The sequence below is a fragment of the Mustela nigripes genome, chromosome 1 (genome assembly GCF_022355385.1).
Source record: "Mustela nigripes isolate SB6536 chromosome 1, MUSNIG.SB6536, whole genome shotgun sequence".
In the NCBI taxonomy this organism is placed as follows: domain Eukaryota; kingdom Metazoa; phylum Chordata; class Mammalia; order Carnivora; family Mustelidae; genus Mustela; species Mustela nigripes.
The window spans coordinates 258,020,526-258,042,938 of NC_081557.1; the positions used below are offsets into that span (position 1 = coordinate 258,020,526).

The 22,413-nt window shown below is 35.8% G+C and overlaps 1 protein-coding gene across 1 annotated transcript in view; it reads right to left on the bottom strand.

Moving 5' to 3' along the window:
- LOC132015825 (transmembrane protease serine 11E-like) overlaps positions 1-15,343 on the bottom strand; it is a 44,745-nt gene extending 29,402 nt beyond the window's left edge. The window contains exons 1-2 of the mRNA XM_059396639.1: positions 15,279-15,343; positions 101-225 (exon numbers count right to left, since the gene is read on the bottom strand). Coding sequence (XP_059252622.1) covers positions 101-225; positions 15,279-15,286 — 133 coding nt within the window. The 5' untranslated portion in view covers positions 15,287-15,343. The remainder of the gene's footprint in view (positions 1-100; positions 226-15,278) is intronic.
- Positions 15,344-22,413: the final 7,070 nt, after the last annotated feature.

The following is a 22,413-nucleotide window of genomic DNA, read 5'->3' on the forward strand; positions in this document are numbered from 1 at the left end:
GTAGTCATGAATGAATAAGCCTGATGCAAATCAAAACCAAAATGCACATCAGGAAACATTTGGGGGTAAGTGACATGATGCCAGGGAAGCCCGTACTTACTGTATCTCACATAATGAACAGTAAGTCCAATGCACACGGCCACGACAATCAGGGAGATAAAGGTGATGAGGCCAATAACCCAGGGTTCCAAACAAAGTCTCTTCCTGTTCTTCACCACAGCTGGCCTGAGAAAGCAAGCAAATAAATGGGTTATATCACAGGGCACACCACACCCACTCCTTAGGTAAAGTAGATATTTCTGGGGAATTCAGGACCCTCACGTGGTAGAATACTGTTTAAGTTTGGAACTGATTCTGGTCCCAGGCTGCTGAAGCCAATTCCGGCTCTGGTTGCCTGATCTTAGGCAAGTCATTTGACATCTCTCTACCTGTTTCCTCATCCATAAAGGGAAGATGATTGTGATAGTACCTATCTCATAGGATTGTTGTAAGGATTAAATGAATTATTATATATAGAGTGTCTACAACAGTGCCTGGCATGTAGAAAATACTTAGTAAGTGTTAGCTATGATTTATTGCACTGATTATGTCCAAAATAATGAGTTAGGCACAATCAGAGCTATGAAAATGTTTAAAGCCTGGTTTTACCACTTTAAAATCTTAAAAGGTCTGTGAAATATGTTACAGCTTGATCCACTCTATTCCAGATAAAATTTCTATTTCTACTCTATTTTTCTGAATTATTTCCAAACAAACTTTGAGAATACACATAAGAGATTACCGGAATTTCCTTCTAGAGAACCTGAGTGCTTGTACTCTAAATTTCAGTAACACTACAAGAAATCCCTTCTGCATAGGATTCCCTCAACCTCTCCCATTTTTTTTTCTGCTTTCAAAAACATGTTACTGAAAAATGTTGGTCAGTTGGGTTTTTGTTTAATTAGACAATTGCTGTTTCCTTGTTTTTAGTAGTTGCTAAGCAAACTCAAAAGTTAGAGAAAATAAAATAAGAGTCAGAGTTGGCTAAGGAGTTTGAATATGAAGCTGTTATTTTATATTTCTTGAGGTATTTATCATGCTGGTAGAATCAATGGCAAATATGCTTATCTCCAGAGCACTGCCTGGTATGTGAGGGCTGGAACGAAGTGTGGTGTGATGCTGAAGGAGCACAGGGAGGTCAGTCACAGTGGGGAGGATTCTCAATCTAGCTCTTCCCTTAACAGCTGTGTGACTTGGACAAATCATTTAAACTCTGAGCTAAGTTCTTCCTCTGTCAAGAAGGGACAGTATAGACATTCGGTCTGAAGCACATGGTTGATTCTGAGATCCTGAATGAGATCATGAACGTGAAAACTTTCTGCAAATTGCACAGCTACTTTTGCAATAAATAATTTCTGCTTACAGGAAGCAGTTTCCAGTTATGTAGGACCAAGATGTGACATCATCTTGGGACCTATCCCATCATAGCTTGGCTCTGCCTCGATGTTTTGTTTTGTTGGAACTTGGTCACAGAAGTCAAGACTGTCATCATTACTACATGACTCTGCCCTCCTGAAGGCACTGAGATACAGTGAAAGGCTCTAGAGACTCAATCTGGTCTCCTGTATTGTTCCTGTGATTTTCCTATGAGACTATACAGCCAAGGACATGTCATCTTCCTCTCCCCAATCTCTTCAATGTTCAGTCCTCCCTTAAATGATATTCCAAACACCTGATCCTACAATGGCAATTACTGCAAGATAAAAAGATTGCTCCATGAGGAGGTCATTAATTTTTTATGTGCAAATGTGCCTAAAAACCCTAAAAATTCATTCCTGTTCCTTCATCTCTGAATACTTGCTGTTGCAGAAGAAAGAAGATGTGCATAGCAGATGTAAACAAAACTTTAGGGGAAATATGGGGAGGGAAGGGCTTCTCAACTAATGTCAAAACATGCCAGATGAAGACTATGAATTTGTAATTATAGCAAATGTGCTGTAGTTATCAAAAATATATGATCACTGTGTAGAACTGTGAAATATGGCAGAAGTTCTAATTGTTCTATAACTTTTGATCAAAACAGAAAATTAAAACAACACAGCCATTAAATTGATAGGATAAATCTAGAAGTATCAAGATGGAAATAGTCAATGATATTTTACATTTTAAGGAAAAAATGTTGCAGAAAAATATGCATTGTATGTTCCAGGTTTTTTAAAATAATTTTTTAAAAATTTTTATTTATTTATTTGATAGAGAAAGACAGCATGAGTCGGGGAAGGGGCAGAGGAAGAAACAGACTCCCTGCTGAATAGGAAACCCAACTCAGGGCTAGATCCCAAAGGCCGTTGCTTAACTGACTGGGCCATCCAGGTGCCCTCATCAAAAACATTTTGAATAAACTATGAGGAGAGTCTGATTTTGAGTCTTGCCACCAACTTATTTATTGTATAATCTTATACCAGTAGATTCAATTCTCTCTCTTATATTTTCCATGTCAAAACCAGAGATGATAATTTCAGACCCCACCTAACATGATGAACTATGTAGAGATAAAAATAGTAAAGTGGTTTTTTTTTTTATTACTTTGAGTTCACAAGAAGAAAATTATCAGCAAGGTCTATTATTATTATCATCATTATTTTAATTATTAATAATAATGGTAATGACCATATTACTGAGATGTTTGTCATTTGAGACTTTAAATCTTCCCTTCTTAGTCTGTATGGCATTGCTTTGCAAACTGATTCACCCTGTTTCTTAATTACTTTCTGTTGCTCTCTCAGCAAGAGATTAAGTAATGAACTACTTCAAACCACGCGTGGTAGAATTGTGTTAAAAAAGATAGGTAAAATGGAGGAATAAATCCATTTGACGTATCAGTAGACAATTACATAATTAACCCCTCCTGTACACAAGTCCTTGTGATTATTGTGGCCTTTTGAAACTTATCTGAATCTTTTCATGTAAAATCACTTTCAGACTGGATAAATTCTAATAGCTTCAATAGGGTCAAATTTATTTCTTTCTATGATTTTTCCTTTCAATTTGTGGAGAGTTGTGAGTAGATGATGAATATAGCAGTTAAAATACAGGTACATTTTTATAAACCTAAAATTGTCAGAAGACAACTAATATGTCCAGAGTTGAATCCAGAGTTGTGCTATCACTTCTTCATGTGTCATTTTAAGAATGGTACTAAAAAGGAAAAGCAGCAGCAGCAACAAAAGGGCAAGGACAAGCAAAAGATACTAACACAAATAAACCTCAGAGCAAGCCCTGGAGAGTAAGTCCCGGCTCATAGGGCTTCAGAGTAAAGTTTATCAGAACGAACCCCTACATAACACCACCATTGTAGACTGATTAACAGTAGATGACTAATTCTTTGCTCATCCTCAGTAATGGTAAGTGGCAATGATATTCTTAGTCTTCATGTTTCACCAGCCCAGTCCAGCTGAGATGTTTTAAATGAATATGTGTACATTATCTATAACATTGGTGGTTCCAAAGCATTATTATCAACTACTTAAGCCAGAAGTCAGCACACTCCTCTGTAAAGTTCCAATAGAAACTATTTTAGGCTTCCTGGGTCACACATTCTCTTCTGCAACTACTTAGCTGTGCCCTGGTAGCCATAAAGCAACCATTGACAATGCACAAATGCACATGGTTGTGTTCCAATAATACTTTATTTCTGTGCGCTGAAATTTGAATTTCATCTAATTTTCTCATGAATAGTTTTCTTCTTTTAATTTTTTTTCAACCATAAAAGTATAAAAATCATTCTTAGCTCAAGCACTGTATAAAAACAGGTGGTGGGCCATAGTTCACTGATGGTTGACTTAAGCAATAGTCTACAAATCAATGCTAATTGTGTTGGGAAGCTGTAATAACCTTTTCACTTTCTAGTCTCATCTGCATGGCAAATTTAATGTAGTCTGTCTCCAATCCCATTGCCACTGACTTTATTCTGGAATTCTCACTAAATTGTGTCCTGTAGCTTAATACCAGCTTCTCTTCTGTCCTCTTAACCTCTGAATCATTCTCCATTCCAGTAAGCTATCTTTCTAGAAGTGATGTAGCCAATGGCTGAGACTACTAAAAACCCAAGTCGGCCTTAGCCTGGCATTCCTCTTTTCCCCGTTAACTTTTCAGGTTCTTTGCCTTTGTTTCTGTTTGCTTCCTACCTGGAGTAACAGGATTAATGCTTTGTTTGCATCTTTTTTAAAAAATTAATTTATTTATTTTCAGAAAAACAGTATTTATTATTTTTTCACCACACCCAGTGCTCCATACAATCCGTGCCCTCTATAATACCCACCACCTGGTACCCCAACCTCCCACCCCGCCTCTTAAAAGCTCATCTGTATTTAAGAGCCTGTTCAAAAAATCCCCTCTGCTTCAGTTAGGTCTACCTTGAGCATTGTGTTGAAGTACATATTTTGAGCTCCTTAAGGGTAGGGAATGAGCCTTACTATCTCTATATTCTCAAACCACATGCTCAAGATAGGTTCACAGAAGGAACTGAATTGAAGTTGACTAAACCAGATTAAACTGATCATTTGTCAATACCACAATATGGGTCTCCATATCTCTCAAAGCACTTCTGGTTTGCCTTAGTCTTAAAAAGAACTTGGTATATACGCACAAGGAAAGACAGGTCGGACATTGTGGAGAATAATTATTATTTAAGTAAAACCTGATTTCCATAAAACACTTTATATAATGATCACGTTTTGTGGTTAATATTTCTATATTACATATGTTTAAAACACGTGATTTTCCAACTGTGATTTGATCTATCCACTGTAAAGTGTTATAATAGTATAGAAAGTGACAAATGCAATGAGGGGACATTAATTTCAGGAAACACATTACTTGGGGCTATTGCATGTATGCAATGCAATATCAAAACAAAAGCATAAAGAAAGATGTCACAGTGATGTAAGAACCTAGTACTTTATGACATTGCTAATCCCCTAAGTCAGTGCTTAGGATTTCAAATATCAGTTAATAAGCATTAATTCAATTTTTATTATGTTTTTGTCACCAGCTTATTTCTTTAGCTGATTGAGTTGTACCCACTTGTCCTATCCACACAAATACTTCAGGAGATTTCTTCTCTGTGGAAGACTCTTAGCAGCAGGCATTGGAGAGCTCTTTAATCTTTCTTACACCTTGTCAAATAAGACTATAAAAATATACAGGTTGGAACTAAAATTTGTATATGTGTTCATGGATCATATATTTTCATTGCTTTTTCTAAAAATAAATACAAATTACTTTGAAAATTGCAAAGAACATATTTCTGTCCTATTAACTGTTACACAAACATATTTATAAATTATCTACTAACATCAGCAAGGCCCTTGGACTGGATTATGTGTGCATTCTCAAGAATGTTAACTACAAATAGTTCTCATACAACAAGGTGGGAGTCTAATTACCAGAAAACCATTTCCATTTTCTCTGTACAACACTAAGATAAATGGTGAGTTCATTGTTTTAATAAAAATGTTTGAGCATATATTACACCATGTTCTAGATTAGCCTAAGATAACATAAGGAGAAAGATATATATAGATATATAGAGAGAGTATATATAGATATATAGAGTAATATATATAAATATATACATATATGTGTGTATATATATATACATGTGTGTGTGTGTGTGTGTGTGTGTGTATATATATATATAATTACTAAGACTACATTAATTCCCATCTAGACATTTCCTTAAGTCAGGCCACAAAATTTATAGCTTTCCAGCAGCCAACTCCAAAACAAAAATAAAAAGACAAAACAAACAAGCAAACCCTCTTCAGGTAACTTTTTCATGGCAACCATAAGATAAACAGTGAACAATTATTTAGTAACAATACAATTCCTTTCCTCATTAAAAAATTACTATGTAATGTAATGAACTATAGTCTCCATTGAAACCAAAATTAGTTTTGTAATACTCTTAGTGTTTTCTTCAATATGGGCAATATTGGCAAATGACGTCAATTACTATTTAGTAAAAACAGTTTGATGGTGTGGGGAAGGGGAGCAGTATGAGTCATTCATACCAAGCTCTATGATAATTTAAAAAAATATCTAACAAGCTTTGAAGCTTTTGAAATCTTCTGCACAGCAAAGGAAACAGTCAATGAAACAAAGAGGCAACCCAGAGAATGGAAGAAGATATTTGCAAATGACACTACAGGCAAAGGGCTGATATCCAAGATCTATAAAGAACTCCTCAAACTCAACACACACAAAACAGATAATCACGTCAAAAAATGGGCAGAAGATATGAACAGACACTTCTCCAATGAAGACATACAAACGGCTAACAGACACATGAAATAATGTTCATTATCACTAGCTATCAGGGAGATTCAAATCAAAACCACATTGAGATACCACCTTACACCAGTTAGAATGGCCAAAATTAACAGAATAGGAAACAGCAAGTGTTGGAGAGGATGTGGAGAAGGGGGAACTCTCTAACACTGTTGCTGGGAATGCAAGTTGGTGCAGCCACTTTGGAAAACAGTGCGGAGATTCCTTAAGAAATTAAAAATAGAGCTACCCTATGACCCTGCAATTGCACTATTGGGTATTTACTCCAAAGATACAGATGCAGTGAAAAGAAGGGCCATCAGTACCACAACATTCATAGCAGCAATGGCCACAGTTGCCAAACTGTGGAAAGAACCAAAATGCCCTTCAACAGACGAATGGATAAACAAGATATGGTCCATATATACAATGGAGTATTATGCCTCCATCAGAAAGAATGAATACCCAATTTTTATATCAACATGGATAGGACTGGAGGAGATTATGCTGAGTGAAATAAGTCAAGCAGAGAGAGTAAATTATCATATGGTTTCATTTACTTGTAGAGCATAAAGAATAACACAGAGGACATCAGGAGATGGAGAGGAGAAGTGAGACCGGGAAAATCGGAGGGGGAGACGAAACATAAGAGACTGTGGACTCTGACAAACAAATGGAGGGTTTTGGAGGGAAGTGGGTGGAGGGTTGGGTGAGCCTGGTGGTGAGTATTATGGAGGGCACATATTGCATAGAGCACTGAGTGAGGTGCATAAACAATGGATTTTGGAACACTGGAGAAAAAATTAAAGAATAAAGGAAACTCAATATAAAAAAAATCTAACAATACTTCCTTAACTATTATTGAAATGGCTCTGTAATGGGATTTTCATATTATAAAGTATCTAAAGGTTATTGAAATTGTAGGCATAAAAGCATAGTATTACTTAGTATAGTAATAAGTACAGTACTTACTATAGTAGTAAGTTTTTAATAAACATTGTGACTCACCATTGTGACAGAAAACCCTACCACTCATGAACTTTTAACTTTAGCAAAACCCATAACTTAACCATTCCTATATTTAACCAACCATAACACTCAAGTGATAGTATCTTTCCTCCCACCTACTTTTAAAGGAAGTTGTGAAGATCACATATGCGATCATCAGACTTTGTTAAATACATGTATTATATTCTGGCAAGTATCAGTGACAACTCAACAGTAAGGAATGTCTCTGATCTCCACTGTGTGATGAACAAGGTATTTATTAAGTCCCCAACCAGATATGGTACTGCACAGGAAACTACAAACTGAGATTCAGGTTGACACTTTGCCTGACCTCTAGAAATATGTAATCACAGATAGATGTGGTGCCACAAAACTTAAATATATTATTAAATAATTAGTATGGGTTTATAGACTTATAAACTGAGCTATTTTCATCCTTAATTCTACTAAAATATTTGCTTTCTTTTCTTCAAATTCTTTTTACTTCAAGGTAATAAACTGCCACAATCTGAGTAAGGAACTTTAAAAGCAACAGTTTCCACAGAAATGTTGACAAGGGATGCCATTGCAGCCAGTCATGGGGAATTGTACACACTTAAAAATATATTTAAAAAAAAAAAAGAATTAACAGGGAGTGTGTAATTATGTGGTGGCAGGTATGATCAGAAGAAAAGTAGTTGAGAAACATAAGCTCAGAGACACTTTCGAGGCTGTTAATACATAACATAGAATTTCAGAAACTTTTTGTAATGTTAGATGTCTTCCTACCAAATATTTCTCATAACTTTGTTTAGACACCTCCTGCGAGAGTTGGCGTGATAGAGTAGAATGAGCTCTATACTGTTAGTCCAGTGACCTGCATCTTAGACCTAAAGGTTTCTGCTTAAGGATTAAGTCCTTTCATCTAAGTCTGAAGGTTTGAGACGAGAAACCTGAAAGCATATTCGACATCAGATAAGTTCCAGCATCCGTAACCCCCAACTTGTGTGATGTTGAGTGCCCTCTCATTTTCCTCATCTGCTAAAAGCAATGAGTATTTTAACTGATCTAGATACTCTTTATCTTCCACCAAAGTTAGTGCTCCATGCCTCACATTACTTAAAAATGCTTAATATATTATAATTAAAATTTAGCATTTACTAAACAATTAGCTTTAACATAATTTTTCAAATATCTCTTTTTTCTGGTTGCCACATGCCAGTTAAGTGGAATGAAGTAAGGAACTGCAAGTGATTTTAAGTAATTCAAGTTTCATATGAGGAAGTCATAAATTTTATTACTTGTCTCCTAAGTCAGTTTTAAAATCTCTAGAACCGTGAAATTTCATTTTATGTAAAACAATGATGGCCCTTAGAATTGGAATGTGTCAGTTGAAAGACACACTAAGAGTCTACAGTATACTCCGGATTGCTTTTTCCTGGCAAACACTATAACCCACACACAAAGAATCCCTCCAATAATCTAGAAATTCCTTTTTATAATAAAACCCTACCAGAATTAATGTATCAATGAAGGGCAATTGGAAAATGCATGGATTCTGTTAATGTTTAAATTATTCTCCCAGAAGTGAGATTTCTTGATTAATGAATTTCCTGTCCCAGCTGCTGACCTATAATAGGTGGAAGTATTGAGTCTTAACTTTTGAATGGAACACCAAATTAATACCATAATAGTATAAGAAAGGTGTTATCCAAAAGAATAAAATATCTTCAGTTACCAATGCTATGGCCTTAATTTACATCTACTTGCTGATGACTACCAGATCCATAACTGCAGCTTAGATCACTTGGCTAACCTTCTGACCCATACATCTACTGCCTTCTTTTCATCACAATAGAATATACCTCTAGTCATTCAAATTTAACATGTCTGTAGTAGATCCTTGTTGGTGTCTACCCCAAATAACTTTTTCTTAATAATACAATCTTTGATATTTGTTGAGCACATAGCCATCTTGGAAAATAGAATAGTGTCCCTTGTCCACAGGCCTATCTGCCTGCCTCCAGACTTGTTTATACTAATTCCATTTTTTATAAGTCACTGTTACCCTAAATTTCTTGTCCCTCATATATAGCTAAATCTGATGCTATTACAATATGCAAAACAAATCACTTGCAATCAAGGTGAATTGCCACTTTTTTGTAATTATCTTTGGGAAACTAATTTTTTATAGTTTATATGGGAAAGATGATAAAATAATTTTATGTAATGTTCTCTAGCAGCTGATTTTAAGATACTCTTGACTATACTCTATGGCTTTAAGCAAATGATTTCCATTTCTTACTTATTGGATAAAGGTCTGGGTTTTGGCATCCAACACCTTGGATTTAGGCCTGGCTCTGCCTCTCACTCACTAGGTGGGTCTGAAATTACTCACTCTCTCAGATTCTACATTTCCCCACCTATAAATGGGGCTACTGATAGGACCTAAGTATAGGTTCTTCTGAGGGTTAAAGAAATAACGCCCACAGAGCAGTTGGGATCAGGCCAGGCACACAGTGCTCCACAAATGTTGTCTGTTGTCACTATATCCTCCTTCATAGTGAGAAATTAATTTGTTTTCAAAGTGGGTAGAAAGTCCCTCAAATTGCCTCCTGTGTGCCTAAGGGGATAAGGAGAAGATAGAGCAGTGAGGCTGCCAAGATTAGTGCCACTTTACCCATAGCAACTCTGCTGCATGTGTCAAGGGTTTGCATTAGGTCTTATGTGTGAATGGAATTCAACTAAGAAAGACGTATGTTCCAACTCCAGCTCTACCAACCACTTACTCAGAGATTTGGAAAGCTCTGTCTTCCTAATCTTTGGTTTCCCTACCTGTAAATTCATGGTAATATTAAAATTATCTACTTTACAGTGTTGCTGATAAATACCAAATAAGAAAATAAATGGTGGAATCAACTATACAGAATATACACTTGTTTCTTCCTGTTATATGTACCCTCTGTGGATTTTGCTAACTCTGACCTGGCATGTCAGCTTTTAAAATGAACAACTAATTTTTAAAAGGCCATATATTTCTATACATCTTCAAATGTAATAGTGATACAGTAGCAATAGTATTTCCTGAGTCATCTGTGTTAATTTAACCCTTCCACTTGATGGTATTGGATTAGGTTTACAGGTGAACAGGAAGAACAGATTCTATCTCTAGTGCTGACTGACTCACCAATTCCTGTAACCACATGCAAATTACCTAATCTTTGAAGGTTGTATCACCTACTATATAAAACACAGATAGCAAAGCTTCCTGTCTACCAGCCTTAAAGGTCCACTGAGAAGACTATTCATTGAATAATAGCATTGTTCCTTGTAAATATAACTTTTATATCTTTTGACACAATCAGACAGTTAAATCATCCTAGCAGTAGAACTACCAAAGTGGATACAAGAGACGTGAGGATGGTTACACCACTGTAGGAGCATAGGTTTGGAGTCAGATGGACCTAGATTAACAATAAGGAGCATAGGTTTGGAGTCAGATGGACCTAGATTAATTCCCAGTTCTGCCATGTATTACCTCTGAGAAGATAATGTTATCATCTGAACCTCAATTTCCTCATCTATAAAATGTATGTAATAATGTAACCATAGGTTGTTTTAAAGATTAAACACTTGTGATGTTTTAGAACAGTAGTTGGCTCATAGAACATGTAAAACAAATGACAGCAATTATTACTTTGTTCTGTACTGACTCACAGTTTAACTTTAAACAAAGTGGTAAGTTTTTTTATATCTGCTTTTTCAGCTTTGAAAAAGAGTTATCCTCTGACATTTTCAGATGAAAGATTGGAGGGTAGAATTTAGTCATGGTACATGGTACTTTGGATTCCCCTTAGTTCTATTACCTCAGAATTACTATTCTAAAAAATCTCACAAATTGCCCAACCACACAGACCATATATGTAAGTAGGAGATGTTTTCGCACGCAGATTCTGGCATGACTTGGTGTCCCTAAACCCATTTTCCCCCTTCAACCTCTTAGAAGTTTCTTATTCACTATCTTTGATGAAAAAATGTCTGAAGGAGTGCATTTTGAGAATTTCTTTGTGCATTTCCTCTAAAACCTAATGCTGACCAAGCCATGAAAGACAGCCAGAGCGTGGACCACCTTCCATCTTAGATGACCTGCTCCGCAAATACCCAACTCACCCCATTCTCAAGTACTAAAGCCATCAGACCTGCTTATGAATCTCAACGCTGATATTGAAATGCATGATTTGCCTTTTTTCTTGAATTGTTCAATTTATTCCCTCCTTGTATCGAAGCAATGACATATTTTTGAAGGAAAGTGGACAACAATGAAAAAATAACAATAAGGTTCATTGAGACAATTACAGTTACTACAGACTGATGAATCCTTCCATGATACACTGTCCTAAGTGAACTTGATTTTCATGAAATAGCAAATGCTGTAATCCGTTTTAGAAAACAGTGATGATGCAATTAAGGTGCTGTACTCTCAGTCACTGATCGTCTTTAAGATAGTGTAGAGAAGTTAGGTCATATTTTCATCTTATTTAAATACAAAGACAGTTTTAAGAAAATCTAAAAAAGGGAAGTCCATGCATCTTTAAAATGTTTCTTAAGTAAAATTATACCACCATCCTTCCTCTTTCAGCATGTATGTACTTTATTTCACATCAACCTGTGTTCGATCGGTTTCTTTGCCTAGACAGTGTATAGCCATCTATGCCTATAAATGCATCTGCATTTTCTCCAGTCTGTATCTGTGTGTATACCATGTGTGTGTGTGTGTGTATTCCTTATCTCTGTCAGAATGCAAACTTTCCAAAGACTCTTCCTTTAGCTCTGCACACGTGATAGACAATGTGTTCACCATACATCTTAGAGCCAGAAAAGCCAAGCTCAGATTCTACATCCAACACTTACTAATGCTGCACAGCCTGAGTTGCACTGATTCCATCTTTTAAAGGAGTTATTGCAATAAGTGTTTCTCAAGGTATTTCCAAAATTAAATGAGATCACATTTTACAAAATGTACAATACATAATAGGTGTTCCACAGGTAGTTTTCTTCCACGCAGAATTTAATATACATGAGAAGTCAATAAAAATTGTTACATGGATCAGGACTGATGGTAGCTGATGAAGTGAGGCCCTATCAAAACTTGGAGCAGGATCCCATAGAAGCTCTGGGCCTAAACCTCAATATGATAACCCTTCAGTACCACTACTGACTGACTTCAAGTTGGGATGGGGAGGGGAGATACGCTTGGCTGGCTCTATGTTAAGGTTTCCCTGAAAACAGATTTTTTTTTTTTAAATAAACATATATCTTTATCCCCAGGGGTACAGGTCTGTGAATCACCAGGTTTATACACTTCACAGCACTCACCAAAGCACATACCCTCCCCAATGTCCATAACACCACCCCCTTCTCTCAACCCCCCTCCCCCCAGCAACCCTCAGTTTGTTTTGTGAGATTAAGAGTCACTTATGGTTTGTCTCCCTCCCAATCCCATCTTGTTTCATTAACCAACACCTTCTCTGTTAGACATAAACTTCCCAAATCATGTTTTGTACTCCCATCAGTTTCCCATACCTCCTGAATTTATCCTCTCTTCTTTAATCATCACTACATTGCATAAATGAATGCTCTTCTCCCTTGGAGGAAAAGGTGACTAGGGAAAAACACCACCCATTAAGATATAATTGTACCAATTTAAATAAAGCAAAGGGCTGCCTCTTCTAAAAGCTGACCTATTTCATTTCTGCTTTAATTCCTTTCTGTCTTACATATTCCTTTCTTTTTTATGACTTTATGCTGTACATTTCTCAAACTTTAGTGTGACTAAGAATTTAACTTTTAAATCAAAATATCATTGCCATGCCTCAACCAGAGATCCATGAGAATTTCTGGGATTGGAACTAAACTTTTCTATTTTTAATAAGTACCCAGTGATTCTAATGGAGGGGATCCATGGCCCACACACAGACTAAGATGTAGCTCTGATCCTACTAAGCAAAAATTAAAGTTGTCCATTTTTTTAGATTTGAATATTACTCATTTCATCTCTGTGTATCTAAATTTATGTAGATATTGTCTATAAATTCAGTCTGCTTATCCTTAATTCTTGTCAGTGATTGCTGGTAACTACAGTTGGTATATATACTCATCACCAATAAATATTTATTTAATAAATATATTCTCCTCTTCCCAACTCTCTACCCCTTAAACTTATTCCTGATAAAGTTTTCTTTAACCTTCTGCTCTCTGTGTGTGCATTTTTATAAAATCCAAGTGTTATTCTTTTCATGCTGAAAGAATAGCAAAAAAATAAGAGTTTGCGGGAAATGGAAGAATATGAAGAATAATATTTACCTGGTCCAAATGTCTTCTTACTTTTAAATTCTAAAATATTGGTTTTCATTTAGAACAGGTAAAGTGAGGAAAGGGCTCTTAGAGATTTGGCTAAAGAGGAAGGAGTGTGCCATTTGATAAAAGCCCACAGTGTTTCTTATATGCCTTCCCAATTATGAACAACATCCTGAAAAAAATTGTCTACATATTTCAATTACATCTCTTTCTTCAAAGCATTCCAGTTAGTGCACTGCACTTGGTCTGGTGCATAATAAATTTAATCCCTTTCCGCTCTAGCCCATTTTCTTAACATCTCCTAGATTGACAAACATAGACATGCTCCACTTTTTTATAGAGTTTTAGACCAGAAAGAAATTATTTTGTTTGTTTATTTTTTTTTCTTGGAGAGATTTTCTTCCCTCTACTATGAAGTACCAAAAATACTCTGAATACCAAAAAATAGGTGTATCTTTTGCTTCAGATTAGAGTACACTCAGAAAAATGCTTTCCAATACCTCCACATAAGAACTACTCTACACAAATTCTCGACTAACTGATATCTAGCATAGACAAAGCCTGAAATCCATTTAGTATCTTCAGTTTGATAGTGATTATATGTTTAAATAAAACCTCTCTTTTCTATAGCACTATTCTACAGATAACGTAGTAAAAAGGGTAGGACAGGAAAAAACAGTCAAGGATTATGAGGAAGTACTCACAAAAGGCAGGGAGGCTTAAGAAGTCTGACTAAATTTGTTATGTCTATAGCTCTTAGTAGCCTCATTAACATATACAGAAGAGTATTAAACTTTTCATAACAAGTATTAGAAAACTTTCTATCAATGACAGAGCCTGAGTGTTTTTCCCTATTAAGAGTCCACTGGTAGTTTTACATTTCCAAACTGTTTTCTTCTCAAACTAGAAGTTTTTTTAATAAAATGATATGCCAAAATATGAATTAGAGAAAATAGAATTTTAATCTGAAGATAAAATATTTTTCGGAGCCCAAACTAGTACATGGAAACCTTATTACTATTTAATTTCTAACTTTTAATGAAAACAATCTCAAAATAATTTTGACTTATCTGTTAGAGAAGTGATTTTGGTCAGGTACATCATTGGATTAATTTTTTAAATCAACTATAATAATTTAATCATACTATCTTCTTAAATTATTTCTTGCTCTTGAGAAACATTTACAGTTTTTAAAATTTAACTATTTAAACAGAAATGAATGTAATTTTGATCTGCATGACCTCAGATTTATTTTTTTCTCATGCATACCTTTGAAAATAAGAGTATTTTCCCAATAAAACAAAGTCCAAGCTAAAAACATGTTCTATTCTTGAAACTAGCTAACTAGCTAACTAAAAGACAGCTGTCAAACATGATGTACCTTTATCCTTTGTTGAACTCATCTGAAAGTACATAGAAAAATATTTTAGGATGAATCCCAAGATGACAAGGAACACTAATATAGAAAGAAGAGAAATGTACTTCTTGACATAATTGCATGTTAAATATCAAAAGTATGTTTCTATATTAAACAAATAGTAAATTAAAGATCCACACATTCCCTGGTGTGGTTCTTGCCATTTTAAACTACAAGTAATCTTAAGACAAAGGAAAAGGGAACTCACTGATACATTGCTGACCAGCAGGGAAGAGTCCTGTAGAGACCAAGGTCTGCAGTCAAGTGCGTGCATCCAGGCTATATCAGCAATTTCATGGGCTGGATTAAGGTGAAGAAAGAAGTCACTCATGATCTAAATAGAACCAGTCTGACGGGTCTTGACTAGTGTGATGGGAACTGTGTGTGTGACTAGTAGGACAAAGTCAAATTTTATATGGAGCAGGAGAACATAAATAATTTATAAGCACTTTCTAGGAGCAGGAACTTAAAAGCTATTACCTTAAGATTATGCTAGCTTAAAAGTGTTCATGTAAACCAGAATTTTTATAAAGGTCAGATGTTTAAATTTAAAGAGATCTTAAAATCACATTGCTTTGCTTCCTCATTCTTTTCAGTGAAGAAATGGACTTTTTTTTTTTTTTTTTTTTTTTGCAGTGGTAAGTTTTATTTATTTTTTTTTTAATTTTTTATTTTTTATAAACATATATTTTTATCCCCAGGGGTACAGGTCTGTGAATCACCAGGTTTACACACTTCACAGCTTAAATGTTAAGTGATGGTCAGAATCATATAGTTTATGACCCACAAACCAGAAGTAATACCTATATTTTAAAAATTTATCCAACTTGCTTTCTACTCTAGCCTGCATAGAATGAAAGTTTTCCTTTGGTATTGACTATAATCAGCAGTTGAAAATACAATAGAGATTAGAAAAGCATTAGTATATTAAAATTATGTGACTTCATTCTTTCAGAAAAGTCAAGTTGTTTATAAATATTAACCCCCAATTGAGACAGTATATTTCTTTCATTATACTGGAGACAAACGTATCAGCCAACTCTGAGTCATTACTGTCTTACTTCTGAAAAGCAAGTAATGTACTTAAAAAGTGTGTGTTTATACATGTATATGCAGATACTTGTGTATTTGTGTCAGGCATAATCCTGAAATCACCATCCTTAATCCCCATAAACGAAATTAGGTGTTCTTCCTCTGGGCTCTTGTGATATCATAACCCTTACTGCACTGAGTGAGAATTTTTTTGTTTACTTGTATCTCAACTGAATTCTTAACAGACAGTAATCCTATTCTTAATATATATGGGACCACAAAAATACGCATGGAAAGAGCATAAGAAGGAAAGAGGAAGAGAGTATATGTGATCAGTTCTAAAAAGTCACCATAAAGAAGGCAGATTGGTACTCCTATTCATTCATTCATTCATTTTGGGGGCACTGTTGAATATTGCCACACATCCATTTTGCCAGTGGTTCATCTAAACAGATGCAGAAATTGGGATCCATAGTAAGTGTGTGATTAGGCTACCAAGAATTAGAATCACTCTCTGGCAGTAACCAAGAAACCTGTATGTTGGTACACATTGTTCTTGGGACTAGAGAGAGCATCAAATGTACCCTTTTTGTTCTGGCCTATAGATCACTTAAGACTGAAGAATAAATAGCCGTACATTTACCTGAAGCTATTAAACATATAGGATCAGGTTTCTGTCTACTCAGTTGAAAATATAATTTAGCCAGAAATAAAGAGGCAACAATAGTAAAGCAAAAACTTCCAGGTTACAAGATCAAATTTTTCCTACTATACAGCCTTTAAAAAGTGAAAGCCTCGCTAATGAATGTTTTATACTGGTTTAATAATGCTATATTCTATTTAACCCCATATTCGATGAAAATATTGATTATATTCTTGTTTTCAAGGAAAAATCAGATCCCTCTTTTGTGTATCCCTGGGCCAAAACCTGGTCAGACTCATATTAACAGAATCTCATGACTTTTTTCTCTACTAAAATCCAGATTCCAAATAATCTGGAATCAAATAATAAAATCCAGATTCCAAATAATCAAATAAATTATTTATATGGTCCTATGGTTGTATATGCTTAAGGTTATGTGCACCTAAAGACAGAGATGCAGAAAATGAGAGGGCTTTCATAATTTTTTGAAAACCTTATGGATATATGCTAGAATTACAGAAAAACAGAGATTAAGGTTATGCAGATAGAGAACGAGTGGATGTCAACCAAAAGATAATAAATCCTAAATATATCCTTCCTATGTTAATGGCCTTCGTTCAGCCTACTCAAAGAGCATTTGTGTGTGTTATCAAATTTCATGATATTACATATTCTTTAGTAGACATTTGAAGGATAGAGAAGAAAGGAGGAATCAAACATTAGACTAAATTATCCACCAAATGGAGCATTTTATATTCCAGTATTTCTCTAACAGTTATTCTTAGAGTTGTAGGATACAAAAACAAAGTCAATCATTTTTAACTTTGTTGGTCTCTAAGAGGAAAAAAAGGATTTTAGAGCAAAAGTTTGTCTTTCATTCAAATATTTATTTTCTTGATTGCTGTTTTTCTAAAATCATACATTTTATTTTGTAATCCTTTTGCCTTAAACTGTTGTAAAGAAAAAAGAGTTATCCTCCTCTTTGTGACTGAGATCAGGGCAGTCTGTTTTCCCTGTGTCCCTCCATGAAATGTGGAAGCAAAGTCAGGAGAAATATATTTGTGAATTTGAGTCTCCCAGAAACCCACAGTAGATACGTTACATCGCGAAACTAATAAAATAACAAGTTGACCACAGGTATTTTTACTAGCCAACAAACTATTCCACAGCCCTTCTTATACTTAGCAACGTCATAACAGTGAGGCATCTGATGGCCATAAGTATGAGTATGCTAAAGAAGTATAGTGCCAGTGTGGCTAGTCGTGGATTATTTTTATCATTGTTTAAATATCCCTTAGCTTGAATCAAGTTTTTTTATGCCTGATAATAGATGCATGCTTATGCATAATAATATAATTAATTTATGGAAGCCCTCAAAGTTATACCTAGGTTATGTAATGCCAAAACAATCCTTTTATTGGTCAGTTTATGGGGTTGTGCATTACAGACTGACCGATGTTAAACCTGTGAATGAGTGAGTTATCAGAGTAGACACAGTTATTGTCATTTGTGGCTCCATTTCCTCCTATCATTATTGTTTTGAAGGTACTTGTGCACTTTAATTTGTTCAAGCTGAGAAAACAAAGAGCATCAATATAATTAACCTTTGGACTCTATCCAGTAAGAAGAGATCACACAAGAATGCTGCTGGGGAACCAGCTATCGCTGACTCTCCTTTCCTCTGTCTTATTTTCTTAGCCAAAATGTGATTTATTTTTCACTAACCTATCAGTACCTATCTCTGAAACCTTTCCTTTTGCCTATGTTAGCCTTTTCTATTGAACGCCATCATGCTGTAGTTGTTTCTCAGCGCATTCTGTCCATTACTTTTTCAATGGAGAAGACTACATCAGCTAGCCCAGCCTTGTCTTGTAACCAGGTATTGCACTCAGTAGGGTTCCTGGTATTGCGTTTAGATTGCAAAGGAAGAGGCAGATGAGGATAGATGACTTCCTGCATTTTCAGCTGGTTGAAGAGTGCCACTCCCACTCTGAACATCTGGCCGTTCTCTGCAAAGAGTGTATTGTACTTGAAGCAAAGCAATCAAACACAAATGCCATTGATGGAACTGTTTGCCAAAGAAATGTCTGGTCCTTCTCTCTCCCTTTAACTGCATCGGGGAAGAATCCTGATCTCTAACTTGGCTTCCACCTGTTTTTTTGAAGTGTTTTTTAGTAAGGGACCTGGGACAAGAAATCTGTCATGTAGCTAAGTATGCAAGAAATCTTATTAATCCAGTTTTGTTCAAGAGTTGCTTAGCCAGATGATTTTTTAAAACAAGTTTAGTTTCACAAGATCCTTTTTTTTTCTTAATTACTTAAATAGGAGAGAATTTTATATAATTATTTTTACAATAAATTCAAAGAAGCCTGAGAGTATAATTTTGAAGCTAAGGTTGGTGATGGATTTTTTAGTTTATGCTGTCAAGAATGTATACTTCCACTGCTCTAGCTTGATCCACAGGAGAACTCAAAGTACCTACTTAGAGGTATCCATGTTCCCTAGATGAACTTTCTGAAGTAACTCCTCTCAGAGGACCTTTAAATGAACAAAACAGGAAATAGTCTGAGTTCATAGCCTTCACAAAGGCCTGGGGAGTTAGTATCCTATGTTGTTGATTGAAGGAAGATCACATTTACTTTGTTAAACCAAAAAGGCAGCTGGCAGAATAAATATTTTATCAAAACTAAGGAGCTGGGGGCACATCGGTGGCTCAGTTATTTAGGCTATCAATTCTTCATTTCAGCTCAGGTCAGATTGTGAGGTTGTGATATCAAGCCCTATGTCAGGCTCTGCACTGGTCATGGAACATGCTTGAGATTTTCTCTCTCCCCCTGTCCGTCCCCCATCCCATCCCCATATTTCTTGCTCTCGTTCCCTAAAATAAATAAATAAAGTCTTTAAAAACTGAAGAGCTGGATGAAATCATGTTTTTTTGCTTGGTTACTTTTTTTTTTTTTAATCAGAGAGAGAGAGGGGAAGAGAGCGAGCACAGGCAGACAGAGTGGCAGCAGATGCAGAGGGGAAAGCAGGCTTTCTGCCGAGCAAGTAGCCCAATGTGGACTCAATCCCAGGACATTGGAATCATGACCTGAGCCAAAGGCAGCCGCCCAACCTACTGAGCCACCCAGGCGTTCCTCCTTGGTTACTTTTGTAATGTATCTCAACAGGAGCATAAATGCAAAATAGTTATTTTTACTTCAAAGCTTCTAACCATAATGTGTTGAATCTCCTACTTATAACCCTTCATAAAATCTTGGCACATTACATCATTTTCTACTAATTTCAGTTATTAAAATTTTTGTCTAGTTTAAAACTTCAATTGTGAATCTGATGTAAATAAGATTACCTTCTTTTTCCCCTCAACATAAGCTTGAACTGTGATGCTGATTGCTTGGAGTAGAGAAGTTGGGAGGGTCTGGTTCCTCTCTCCTCCCTACTCAGCTCCAGTCTGGGGGTCAGAGAGGGAAGATAGGGGTAAAAACTTACATAATCAAGCATGTTTTGGTATGCAGTGGTGTCCCCGGTCTTTCTGTGGTTTAATCCAGTTTTGTCTATGGCTAATCGATTCTACTGCTGAGAGGTCTGTGCTGGTGATGAGCTTTGTTTTCTTTGGGTGGAATTAGCTTTACCCTAGCTCTCTCAGTCATTGAGGAATTCATCAGGGAGAATCAATCCACTTTGGGCTCTGACACCAGTTCTTCCCCTAACTCTTTCTCTAGCTGGATTTTTCCTTAACTTAGAAACTATCTTCCCTTTTTCCTTTTCTTCATGTTGCTCTGTGTATAGCCATGGGAACCATTGAGATCACTTTCCGAACCTTAAAGAATCACGAAATACTAGGGTTTGTTAGAGTAGGTTATTAATTCCCTGTCAGTAACAAATTCTAGACTGCATCCCTTCCTATTCTGTTAGTGTGAGCTACTCTAGTGAGCTCTTCTTTAAAAATCTATGACTAAAAATGAACACCCATGTTTGGTTCACAAGTGGCTCCCCAACTTGAGGTGGCAAGTACTTAACTTCTCCAAGAAGACGCTTACCCACAGGACTCTGCCGTAGCAGCTCCAAGTACATTTGTGTGTTCTGTAGCTTATCATCCATCCAACTGAGGAAGGAGAGGTCAATTTTTCCTCTTGCATGCTCTTGCGTGCACACACACACACACACACTCACACATGCACACACACACGATCTTTACACATGATTCTCCCAGTGGGCTTCCATTATTTAGCTTCAGTAAGAAAAAATAATCTCTCTTTTTCTCTGAGGAAGAGATATAACCTTTTCCTATGAACACTGTGCTCTCCAGGAGTTTGCTGTCTTTCATACTCTTTTCCCTAGTTTTCTCTTTATACATATTGACAGCTGGACACTGGGTGTTGTTAGGAGGACAAGTTACTTCACCTCACTGTGTGCTTATCTTTGGTGGGGGACAGTGTGTGGTCCCAATTTTTGGCATCTCTTCAGAGATTCTCATAGGGAGGGTGCTACTCAGATCTACTTTTTATTTATGAACAACTGAAAAAGTTCTATTCAATATCCTGAACACTTTCTTACAAATACATCTAATTATTGTCCCTAATTTCCATAAGATTTTATACTTCCTGGAGTATTTTTTATTTATTTATTTTATTTTTTATAAGTACACAGTATATATATATATATATATATATATATATATATATATATATTTATAAAGATTAGGTAGTTAACAGTGCAAAATTGGTTTCAGGAGTAGAATTCAGTGATTCATCACTTATATAGAACACCCAGTGCTCATCACAAGTGCCCTCCTTAATATCCATTGCCCATCTAGCCCATTCCCTGTCCACCTCCCTCCGTCAACCCTCAGTTTGATCTCTGTCATTAAGAGTCTCTTTGGCTTTTCCCTCTCCTCTTTTCTCTCCCCACTTCCCATATGTTCATCTGTTTTCTTTCTTAAATTCTATATGTGAGTGAGAGCATATGGTATTTTTCTTTCTCTGACTGCCTTATTTCACTTAACATATTATACTCAAAATCTATCCATATCATTGCAAATAGCAAGATTTCATTCTTTTTGATGACTAATTTTCCATTATATATATCTACCATGTCTTCTTTACCCATTCATCAGTCCATAAGTCCAAGAGCATTTGGGCTCTCTCCCTAGTTTGGCTATTGTTAATAATGCTGCTATAAATATCAGGTGTATGTATCCCTTTGAATCTGTATTTTTGTATTCTTTGAGTACATAACTAGTAGTGAAATTGCTGGATCATAGGGTAGTTCAGTTTTAAACATTTTGAGGAAGCCCCATACTCTTCTCCAGAGTGGGTTGCACCAGTTTTCATTTCCACCAACAGTGTAAGAGTGTTTCCCTTTCTCTACATCCTCACCAACACCTATTGTTTCTTGTGTTGTTAATTTTAGTCATCCTGAGAGGTGTGAGATCATATATCATTGCAGTTTTGATGTGTATTTCTCTGTTGATGAGTGATTTTGAGTATCTTTTCATGTGTCTATTACTTATCTAGAAGTCTTTTTTGGAAATGTGTCTATATCTTCTGTCCATTTGTTAACTAAGCTGTTTGTCTTTTGGGTGTTCAGTTTGATAAGTTCTTTGTAGATTTTGGATACAACCCTTTATCAGATATGTCATTTGCAAATATCTTCTCCCATTCCATAG